This window comes from Eretmochelys imbricata, chromosome 11 (genome assembly GCF_965152235.1).
Source record: "Eretmochelys imbricata isolate rEreImb1 chromosome 11, rEreImb1.hap1, whole genome shotgun sequence".
In the NCBI taxonomy this organism is placed as follows: domain Eukaryota; kingdom Metazoa; phylum Chordata; order Testudines; family Cheloniidae; genus Eretmochelys; species Eretmochelys imbricata.
Genome location: NC_135582.1, coordinates 40985833 through 40997871, shown reverse-complemented (window position 1 = coordinate 40997871; position 12039 = coordinate 40985833). Strand labels below are relative to the sequence as shown.

Sequence of the window (12039 nt, the reverse complement as noted above, 5' to 3'; positions counted from 1 at the left end):
ACTGCAAGTGATTGGTAAAATCAGAATTTACTTACTGATTACTGCTCCCTGTGTACTGTGATAGTATAATTATCTGTCTGTATGCAGGCCCCTTATCCCAGTATAATCTATATGCTCAGATCATAAAAGCTTGAGGAATGTGATCAGTCTGTTTTCATTCAAATTAAAATGTTGTATTACAATAAAGGTAGCCTATAAAGTCAATCTCCATGGGCACTGAGGAAAAATAAACTTATGTTTTGAACAGAAAACAGTTGACATAATTTCTTTGGCATATGAAGTCTTAAGGTTGATTTTTGTAATGCTTTATTTTTTTAAGGCTTTTACCATAAATGTTATGACTGCACAATTGCATATATTTACCCATAACCTCTTTTATTTTAAATATATTTACAGGATGAGGATACAGAGGATGCTATCCACAGTAGAGAAATAGGTACAGCACGTCAAGTCAAGTCTTTAGAAATAACAGAAAAGCCAACTTTATCCCAGTTGAATGATGCAGATCAAAGGATTGAAAAGCCTGAACCAGTGGAAAGCACAGAGAGTTTGTTAGAGTCAAGTCCTTCTGTTTCCACTCACTCTTCTCCAGTACACAAACCAAACAATGAAAACAGCACGAATACTACTCACTCTCCTCCTAGTGATGATATAACTCCAAGTTCGCCTCAATCATATTCCAAGAATGTCAGGCACAGAGAATCAAAAGGGAAAGGAAGAGAGGCCAAAGGTAAGTCATAAAGGCTTTTTGAGGGCCTTTGGGTCAAAATGCTCTATTTTTTAAATTAATGTTGAACTGTAGCTATTGCATTCTCTGCCTAGAAAATGAGAAGCTACTTATTCTAATGTTAAATGTATTCTTAATGTAAAATTAATTGTATGCTATGAGACTAGTTAAAAATGTTAGCAATGTAGTATTACTGTGATAGTCCATACTGTAGCAAGGTTAGGAACGTTTTACAAAATGGAGATATGGGTTATATTCTTTTGGAACAGGGTTTAGATACAGATGATTGAATAGTGGCAGCCTCTGTGCAGAGCGGGACAGTACTTCTTAAAGTCCATATATGTTACATTGCTGTTGAAGTGCCAGCATTCCAGTATTTCATACTTGGAGCAATGCTGGAGGTGAGTTTCCCTACCTTGATACATCTGGCAGCAACCAAGTGGCTAAAAGGGTCTTATTCAATGTCCATTTGAAATAAACCATTCAAAAGTCATTTTCAGCTAATTTTTCAGTAAATCCAAGATTAGTTTGCGCAGGTGCACACAGCTCAGTGAAGCAAACTATCATCCCAGCATCTAGGGGTTAAATATTAAACATGTCATTTGATGTTTTGATAAATAACTCTTCCCTTGTTCTTATAGAAAAATAGCTGGCACAGTATTTTGTAACAAACAAGACTCTTGGTAGAAAGAAAAATTTGTTAAATTTAATATAATAGAATACAGAGCTTAAAAACAGTACAGAAAAGAAAATGCTGATAACAGTAATTACACAAGTAATACTGCAGCCTCTAGCATTCAGAACCTGATGCTTGGTAACAAAAGACACAGACTAGATTCCTCTGAAATTGCTAAATATAAGCTGTTGAAAATTTCAGAAAATAAATTAAAATGGTACTCTGACTTCAGATCATGTCAGGCTTTGGGCTCACATCATGAGCATGAAGTTAGATGACAACATCTCAGCTATAGACACCTAGGGTACGGCTCTGTTTACTGTTTGCTTGATACAACTTTGTTCATTCCAGCTGTCTAAAATGTCATTGCTTATTCCTTGAATTAATATCTGTGGATACCAAAGAGACACTTGTGGAAGTAACATGGATTCCTGATCCCTATGTTAAGGCAGTAAGTAAGGTTATTGGTATTAGGCATATCAGAGAGTGATGTGAAGGGAGTCAGGCAAAGGCCTCACAAATTTGGGGTGGATGGGCCCCCAAACACATGCATGCTGGGGATCTTTGGCTTAGACGCAGTCCCCCCTGTTTTTGCCAGTGAAACCTTCCTAATCTAGATTAATGGGTAAATAGAATTTTCGTGCCTTTTTTATGGAGACTGGACTTTCTTATTCGTCATATGTACCATATGTATCATGCTAATTACTGTGTAATCTGCATCTAAAATGGAAAATGAAGATTTTGTTTAAGACTTAAAACTATGAAAAATAGTGCTCTACAAATATATATTGAACCCTCACAGCATTATTAGGTTGATATAGCTCCATTTTTTTCAGAAGGAGAAAACAGAGGCAGAATTTGTCTTGCCAAGGCCTGAGAGTCTGCATCAAAGTCCTGGGTTTGTGGCACAAAGTTCTGTGTTCAGTCTATTGAGACCACATCTCTCCCTCTTAAACATTTTCAAGTATATATCCAAACATTGGATTGCCTTAAGTTTATCACAGTATTTCAAGTCTTAAAATAACAGAATAGCCTAGCCAAAGTACTTTTGATAGGCTTCCCATGCTAAAAGATCCAAAAGCACTTTAGAAATCATATACATACAGCACTGCTGAAAAATAGCAAGCTCCCTGCTGGGGTGGGCAGTTGCAGTCAGACAGCATGCTGTATACTAGTGAAGTAGGGAAGGGGGAAGTTTTGACTAATTCTACTGGGGAAAAAAACCCTTTATTCTTATATTAAGTGTCATATGTTCTTCAACATCGATACAGAGAGGAGACAGAAGCTTAAATTAAACACCTCAATTTATCTATTTCCAAAGGGAAAGAGTCTAAATCAATTTTGCCAAGATTCAAATGTATAATTCCAGGGAGTCTAAGACATTGCTTCCACATAAGTAATAAAAGAGCCATGTCAGTTGTCCGGGTATGCAAAATAGCTAATCTGTGGGTAATGTAGGAATACATTTCAAGCATATTATTTATCCTTAATAGATTCATAGATTCCAAGGCCAGAAAGGACTACTGTGATAATCTAATGTGACCTCCTGTATAGTACAGGCCACAGAAGTTCTCTGAAATAATTCCTGTTTGAATTAGAGTATATATTTTAGAAAAATTTATCTGTACACGTACTACAAGTTTAGCTCATCATTTCCTTGAGCCATGACCTTAGACTTATTCGTTTAGCTAATGTCAGTTAACTCCTGCAGAGTTTCAGCAATGGCCTGACCTTTTCCAAAGGTGATCTGAATGTTCAAGCAAAATAGCAGGTTGTGAACACTTTGGTGAGTTACTGTATTAGGGCTTTCATATTTTAGGATGCAAAGAATGGGAGAAGGCTGAACAGATTATAATTATGCTGCTCATTAATTGTCGTAATTCAAGAGAAGTATATGGTCTTTTTCTCATAGAGTAATTGAAAAAGGAACCAGATTAAATATTTTGTAAGGCAAGTATTTCCTTTACCAGTTAACAAGCTGTGTTAAGGCAGATAACGTTTGCACTCTTTATTGCAAAATAATCATGTTTATATCCTCAGCCAACAGCAGCTCTTTTGTAATCTACTGATTCAGCATATCTCTGGAGTGCTAGCACTGAAGTGGTCTGTACACTTGACTGTACAAGAATTGTCTTGTCATCACGTATACATAATGTGCAAATGATTTTGTTTTCTTCCACTATATACAGGCCTAGTGTGGCTGTAACATTTTCAGGGTGATATTGGTTCTGCCTGCCTTTCAGAAGCTATTGCAAATCATAAAAACATTACTTAATAAAAACTCTATTTGAACACATTTATTAAAAAAGAAGTCATTTTACGCACTGCCATAAAAGCTTAATATTTTAATGAGAAACACATCCGATGAAGTGAGCTGTAGCTCACAAAAGCTTATGCTCAAATAGATTTGTTAGTCTTTAAGGTGCCACAAGTACTCCTTTTCTTTTTGTGGATACAGACTAACATGGCTGCTACTCTGAAACATGTATTTTGCTTTCTACTGAGTGGGCCAAATTGTTGGAAAGATTCCTAGAATAAAGGAAATCAGCAAATAAGTAATTTTTCCATTCTTGATAATTTTTCTACTATTCCTCCCTGATAGACAAGTAGTGAGCAGTGGAAAATAAATGGGTGAAGAGGTAAGGACAGATAGCCCTGATTGAATCCTTTGGAATATCTGCTTAGAGACTGTTGACTGGAACATCCTCCTGTCGATGCTTGAAGATCCATTTTGTAACATCTAGTGAATGTGATTTGAAAATCAGGTTGTTGCTTACTATATCATATCCACTGAAGCCAATACTTTTTTGCAAGAGGTTTTCATTAACCTTGTGTTGGAGGCCCTGATCCTCTCAGGAAATGGGGTAGACATATGGTTCAGCAATATAGTATATCCCCTTGCTTACAGGAATTTTTAATGACTGCTTTCCTTCATGCTTTGAGTAGAATTAAATGAATAGGGACCTAGTTTCTTATATTCATTGCTTCGAGAGAGAGTTTCATCCAGCTTGTACCATGCTTTTTTTCTGTTGGACTGTATTAGAACAAAATGAAAGCAGTACAGTGTCTTGGGAAATACAGAGTGGAGTGTTCATTTTGAAGTTTAGCCAGAAAGTGTTCTAAGAGCTACTTTGCCTCATGAAAATATGGTACAGTTCTTCCATGGAGAATGCGGTGGTTTCAGACCCCCACCTAGTGGATGTAGTGGCCAAAAAGAAATGCATTTCATTGTTAAAAATAAATGGATCCAATAAATTTAGAAGGTTGAAAAGAAGTAAATATAAGGGTTTACAATACTATTGGGAGATCCCAAGTGGAAAAGTTGGGTTGATGCAGAGGTTTAATCAATTGAACTGCTCTTAAATTTGATAACATGAGGGATGGTAAACCAAAGAAAAGTGGTAGTCTGAGTTGAAAACACTTCCTGGGGTGAAAAGCTGGACCCTACTGAGTTGTGCATCAGGACTGTGTATAGAACATCTTGAAGAAACTGTAAAATTGCTCGTTTCAGTCTGTATCCACAAAAAGAAAAGGAGTACTTGTGGCACCTTAGAGACTAACGAATTTATTTGAGCATAAGCTTTCATGAGCTACAGCTCACTTCATCGGATGCATCCGATGAAGTGAGCTGTAGCTCATGAAAGCTTATGTTCAAATAAATTGGTTAGTCTCTAAGGTGCCACAAGTACTCCTTTTCTTTTTGTAAAGTTGCTGGAATTTTCAGCTTCTTGGAATCCATACTTCTGTCTTTGTTCCAGCTTAAAAAATGGAATTCTGGTTCAGTTCCTTGCATATTGGACTTCCCCTCCCCCCATTTCCTCCGGGACTATCAATTTGGATAATTAACCATGTGATGCACTCCATATTCTTTATGAAAATATGCTTATGATATGAATATGATATAACTGAGATGTACTTTTGTGTTCAATGGGTCTTGTAAGATATCACTGGAAAGGTTATGATTTACCGAGTCCTAGAATCATAGAACTGGAAGGGATCTTGAGAGCTCATCTAGTCCAGTCCCCTGCACTCAAGGCAGGACTAAGTATTATCTAGGCCATCCCCGACAGGTATTTGTCCAACCTGCTTTTAGAAGTCCCCAATGATGGAGATTCCACCACCTCCCTAGGCAATTTATTCCAGAGCTTAACCACTCTGACAGGAAGTTTTTCTTAATGTCCAACCAACGCCGACCTTGCTTCAATTTAAGCCCATTGCTTCTTGTCCTATCCTCAGAGGGTAAGAACAATTTTTCTCCCTCCTCCTGTAACAACCTTTTATGTACTTGAAAACTGTTATGTACCCTCTGTCTTCTCTTCTCCAGACTGAAAAAACTGGGTTTGTTTAAACTTCCCTCATAGGTCATGTTTTCTAGACCTTTAATCATTTTTGTTGCTCTTCTCTGGACTTTCTCCAGTTTGTCCACATCTTTCCTGCAATGTGGCGCCCAGAACTGGACATAATACTCAAGTTGAGGCCTAATCAGCGCGGAGTAGAGCAAAAGAATTACTTCTCACGTCTTGCTTACAATACTCCTGCTAATACATCCCAGAATGATGTTTGCTTTTTTTGAATCAACGTTACACTGTTGACTCATATTTAACTTGTGATCCACTATGACCGCCCAGATCTCTTTCTGCAGTACACCTTCCTAGACAGTCATTTCCCATTTTATATGTGTGCAACTGATTGTTCCTTCCTAAGTGGAGTACTTTACATTTGTCCTTATTGAATTTCATCCTATTTACTTCAGGCCATTTCTCCAGTTTGTTGAGATCATTTTGAATTTTAATCCTATCCTGCAAAGCACTTGCAACCCCTCCCAGCTTGATATTGTCCGCAAGTTTTATAAGTGTACTCTCTGTCATTACCTAAATCATTAATGAAGATATTGAACAGAACCGGACCCAGAACTGATCCCTGGGGGACCCCACTTGTTATGTCCTTCCAGCATGACTGTGAACCACTGATAACTATTCCCTGGGAACAATTTTTCAACCAGTTATGCACCCACCTTTATAGTACCTCCATCTAGATTGTATTTCCCTAATTTGTTTATGAGGTCATCCGAGACCATATCAAAAGCCTTACTAAGTCAAAATATACCACATCTACTGCTTTCCCCCCATCCACAAGGCTTGTTACCCTGTCAAAGAAAGCTATCAGGTTGGTTTGACAGGATTTGTTCTTGACAAATCCATGCTGACTGTTATTTGTCACCTAATTATCTTCTGGGTGTTTGCAAATTGATTGCTTAATTATTTGCTCCATTATCTTTCCGGGTACAGAAGTTAAACTGACTGGTCTGTAATTCCCCAAGTTGTCCTTATTACCATTTTTATAGATGGGCACTGTATTTGCCCTTTTCCATTCTTCTGGAATGTCCCCCGTCTTCCATGACTTTTCAAAGATAATTGCTAATGGCTCAGATATCTCCTCAGTCAGCTCCTTGAGTATTCTAGGGTGTGTGATTGTGATTATCTAATTTGTATGCATGTATCAGTTTTGTATCTAAGGTTAGAGATATGGATTATGTAACAATTACAACTGGGTGTGTGTTGGGAAGACACCCACCAGACGACAGGCCATCAAATTTGATGAGCCATCAGGAAGGAACAACAAAACCATGAAGATACTAATCTCTCTCCCTCCTGGGAGGTGTCCAGGGACATAACTGTGACACTACTAGGTCAGGTGATCTTGTCACCTGATACTGAACATTACCTGGGGCTTCTTGTAATTTTCCACTGGAAGGGAAGGGGGGTGAAGTTTGGGAAACAAAGGATTCCTGCCTTATGCAAATCCTATTTAAGGATGGGGAGGAAGGCAAACGGGATTCCTCTTCTCCATGACCTGTCTGACCACAAAGAAAGACTGCTAAAGCCACCTGAAGGGAAGATGGCGGGGAGTCCAGACTGAGATGGGTCCAGTCTGAAAAGAAATATAGCTGGAACACTGAACCACAGAAACTTTGCAACCTGCCTAAAATAACATTTGGGATAACATTTTGTAACCTGTTTAAGTATATTGAGCTTAGCTTGCATACTTTGGTTTATTTGCTTGGTAATCTGCTTTGTTCTGTTTGTTACCCCTTTTACCACTTAAAATTCACCTTTTGTAGTTAATAAACTTATTTCTTGTTTATAATATAATCCAGTTTATGTAATTTCTAACTGCGGGGGCAAGAAGTTATGTATATCTTCCTCCACATTGAGGGGGCTAATTTCATAAAACCCTTGGTTTTGTACCCCTTTAAAGGGAGTGGGAACCAGAGTGTTGGGGCAAGCCCGTAAGGCTGAAACTTTCCAGAGCGGATCTCTGTCTCTGTGCAGCTGGGCGTGGCCCTGCCTGTGTGCTTGGTGGGAAGAGGCTTGTGAGCCTAGCCCAGCAAGACCAGGTAATGGGGACCCTGGTTGGCAGAATAGGCTGACTCAGTGGCATCCCAGCACATCTCAGAAGGGAGGCAAACCATCTCTGAGATTTTTCTGTCTGCTTCCAAGACATTTGATTTAGAGCTTCTGAACTGGAGTTATCTATTGGATATAGAAAAGGCCTCATCTAGCAGTACCAAGATCCAATAAACCTGGTGATCTTGCTCCATGAGGAGCTACTAGGATTGCCATTGCTTTTTCTTTTTTTTCTTTTTCTTTTATTTATTTTTAGTGATCCTGTGCAAAATTTGGAAAAGCATGTGAACAGTGAGGAAGCAAATTTTGCAGGTGATAGAGTTAATTAGGTTAGTCAAGACGAGAGGAAGACTGAGTAATTTGAGAGGACCGACAGTGCTATCTGAATGGAGAGCATGGTGGTAAATAAAATTCACTATTGACAAATGTAAAGTAATAAACATTGAAAAGAATAATTACAACTATTCATACACCTCAGTGGGTTCTAAATTTAACTGTAACCACTCAGGAGAAATACTTGTGTGTCATTGTGCACATCCAGCCCAATGAAAATCTCTACTCCATTGCACAGTGATCGAAAAAGCTAACAAAATTTTAGGGTACTTGAAGAATTTAGTAGACTTATACTGAAAATATTAAATGCCATTATAAGTCAATTGTGAAGTCTCACTGGAATACTGTGTTCAGTTCTGCTCATTCCATATCAGAAAAGATATTGCAGAAATAAAAGGGGCTCAGAGAAAGGTGACAAATTATGACAGGCTTGAAAAAACTTCCATATGAGGAGACACTGCTGCTCTTTATTTTAGAGAAGACCAAAATAAGAGAGAACGAGATTGAACTTTGCAAAACCATTAATAGTATAGGGAAAATAAATGGAGCACTCCTATGCACCTATTACATGGCACAAGAACAAAGGGCCAGTCAATGAAATTGAAAGGTAGAAAATTTGAGATTGATAAAAGAAAATACCTTTTTTACAATGCATAATGAACCTGTGGAACTTATTGCTATAAGATGTCACTGAGGGGAGGAGTTTAGGGGATTAAAAATATAAAATCAAATGCTTATTCGGGAAATGGGAATATCCACAGTTTCATTAGATAGACTTTAAACTTTTTTTAGAGGGAGTGTAAACTCTCATAGTTCAAGGCATAAGCCAACAACTGATTTTATGACACAGCTTCCCATATGAGTTGGTTATATCATGGTTGTAGTTGTCTGCATCTTCTCCTGTAGCATCTGGTACTAGCTACTGTCACAGGCAGGGTACTGGACTGCATGGACCACTGATTTGTTTTAGTGTGGCAGTTCCAATGTACTAGTTAGTTAAATCCATGGCAAAACAACTTTTCAGGCTCTGACTTAGAGGGTTATCCTTATTCAACCTTTACAAATACAAATTAAACCTAAATATTTCCTCCATTTAAAAACAAACAAATGCTTATGATTAAGTGAATTTCCTTACAAACTGTGAATCAGTCCACTCTGTTTTATATCAAAGCAATTTAAGTAACTGATTTTAATCATGATTTAAATCAGCAATCAGGAAACCTCAATTTAAATAATTTATTTTAATCATGTTTTGAATTTATACTTTTTAGCTATTTTCCTATTTTCACATGAGTCTCATTGGATGGTAGCCATTAAAATGTTGATTTAGTGGACTAAATACATTCTTTATACTACATTTGGTGCTGCTTTTCGCTAAGCAGGCGGCTGCACTATAGATGCATTTTTTTAAGTAATTATAGAGTTAAATTTACATTTATTCAGACTCAAATTTTATATTCAGTATAAAATTACATTTTATACTAGAAAATGGTGACTGCATTTCTTAATTACTAAATTATTTTTTTTACTTGTGATTTGTGTCATGTTCTACTTGGATAGAAATTCAGATTCAATTAAAAATGAACAAGAACAACATTTTTTATTAAATAAAGTACTTTCAGTGTCCTGGGAAGCAAAAGAGAAAAGTTTATCAAAACATGTTTTGCATTTAAAAATTGATCAAACACAGGAATTACTATCAGTTGGAGAACACTTCAGTCTCTTTGGTCACTCAATGACAGACCTAAAAGTTGCAGTTCTTCAACAACAAAACTTAAACAGACTCCAACGAAAGACTGCTGAATTGGAATTAATTTGCAAACTGGATACAATTAACTTAGGCTTGAATAGAGACTGGGAGTGGATGGGTCATTACACAAAGTAAAACTATTTCCCCATGTTTATTCCCCCCCACACCTCCTACTGTTCCTCAGATGTTCTTGTCAACTGCTGGAAATGGCTCACCTTGATTATCACTACAAAAGGTTCCCCCAACCCCCACGCTCTCCTACTGGTAATAGCTCACTTAGGTGATCACTCTCCTTACAGTGTGTATGGTAACACCCATTGTGTGTATATAAATCTCCCCACTTGTATTTTCCACTGAATGCATCTGATGAAGTGAGCTGTAGCTCAGGAAAGCTTATGCTCAAATAAATTTCTCTGAGGTGCCACAAGTACTCCTTTTCTGTCTGTACTTAGTGAATTGAGCTGATTATTTCTGGTCACTGGGTCCTTCAAGATTTTAGAACTAGTACATCTAGTTTTTATTCATCAATTGGAAGAGGAAAACAAACTTTCCTGCTTTGTCAGCTCCCAAATGGTTTCTTAACTTTAAATGAACTAGTCATTGAACTGAGTTAGCTGAGTAAACTGACATGAAGAAAATACTCTCTGTGCTTCTGCAGAAGAGACTACTGTTATCAAAAGCTGGTTTAACACTTCAGCAAACTCTGGTTCCAGGTACTTAGCCAGTGACTTCTATCAGTTTAGTGGTTTGACTTTCATTAACATTTGGCAGCAAATATGTGCTACTTAATACTATTTTTGTATTTAATTTAAATTATTTTAATAGATTATCAATTTCAAATTTAAACTTTTATTTTTAGAAAGTAAATCTTTATTTAATTTTTTAAAAATCAATTTTTTTAAATTGATGACTTTTTATCCTAATACAAAAGCAATAGTACCTTAAATTCAGGCAACGTTCACCCAACAAAATACCCATCTCCTTGCCATTAGTTCACCAGTGACATTGAATCATATTAATGCTTTCACTAGCATGCCCACTTTCAATTAAAATATTTTCCAAACAGCTTTATTATACTATTTGCTGCTTTTAATACCTAGTACAGCTTATTTTCTGTGTGTGTATTATCTTAGGCGTGTGACAGATAATGTGAATTGGAAGCTTATATTTTGGGAGGAGGAGAAGTCATTTTCTCTTTGTGCCCCCTTTAAAGTAAGACTTGAACAAAACAAATTTAAGATGACTGAGCTTATCATTTGGAGGAGCTAAAATATGCTACTTACCCAAAACAATGTTACTGACAAATGGCAGAATAGCAGAATCAGAATGAAAGGAAAACAGAAGGAATATCTCTTGTTGGTATATCTGTATGCTAATTCCGTAAAATTAGGATGTAAATATCTCTTTCCTTTATGGCTAACCCAGAGGGTTAATATTTACCCACCAATTTGGGTGCTTACAGACTTCTGTAGTTTTGATAATCATAAAGACCTGATTGAAAATATCTAAGGAAAGGACACAGATGAATATAGCTTGAGAAAATGGAATACAAACTGAAGGAATGGTGAGGCAATCTTAATTTTGGATTCTGTGGGTATAAAACTTAAGCTTCCATTAACAATTTTTTGATAGAATACATTACAAAATGTAATTTTTTAAGACATACTTATATCTAAACAAGTTGGCAGGAATTTAAGGATTTTACATCAAGTAAAATTATAGTATAAGATGAAATTGCATTTCTTTAAAAATGGGAAGTTGAAAGATCTATCCCCTTCGTGCAGTTAACACTAGTTTTTCACTCCTGTAGATGTACAGTGGATGTGAATTAATTACTGTGAACTTACGCTTTGAGTTTCTTTTTAAATTTTTGTTGTGGTTGGGAAGGCCATGCATCTTAACAAATACGCTCAAAGCTTACATTACAGAATATTTCTTTTTTCTTTTTTCACATAGATGACAAGAGAAATGAAGACAAGACAGCAGAAACAAATGATGGTACGTCATCAGGAAAGGCCAAAAGGAGATTTCCAGATTTTGGGTAAGAGATTTATGAGTTGGTAGAGGAATAAGTGGCTTTAAATGTTACTTATGCTAAGTTACCATATTCTCTAAATAGAAAATATTGTGAAACATACTTTTCCTG

At 36.7% G+C, this 12039-nt stretch overlaps 1 protein-coding gene across 5 annotated transcripts in view; it reads left to right on the top strand.

Moving 5' to 3' along the window:
• The window catches only part of LOC144271939 (neurabin-1-like), an 83238-nt gene that overhangs the window by 35987 nt on the left and 35212 nt on the right, over positions 1-12039 (top strand). For all 5 annotated transcript variants that reach the window (XR_013347460.1, XR_013347461.1, XM_077829606.1 and 2 more), the window contains 2 exons: positions 397-730; positions 11850-11934. Coding sequence is in view for 3 of the 5 variants with exons in the window: in XM_077829606.1 (XP_077685732.1) it covers positions 397-730; positions 11850-11934 (419 nt within the window). In the remaining 2 variants the exon portion in view is untranslated. The remainder of the gene's footprint in view (positions 1-396; positions 731-11849; positions 11935-12039) is intronic.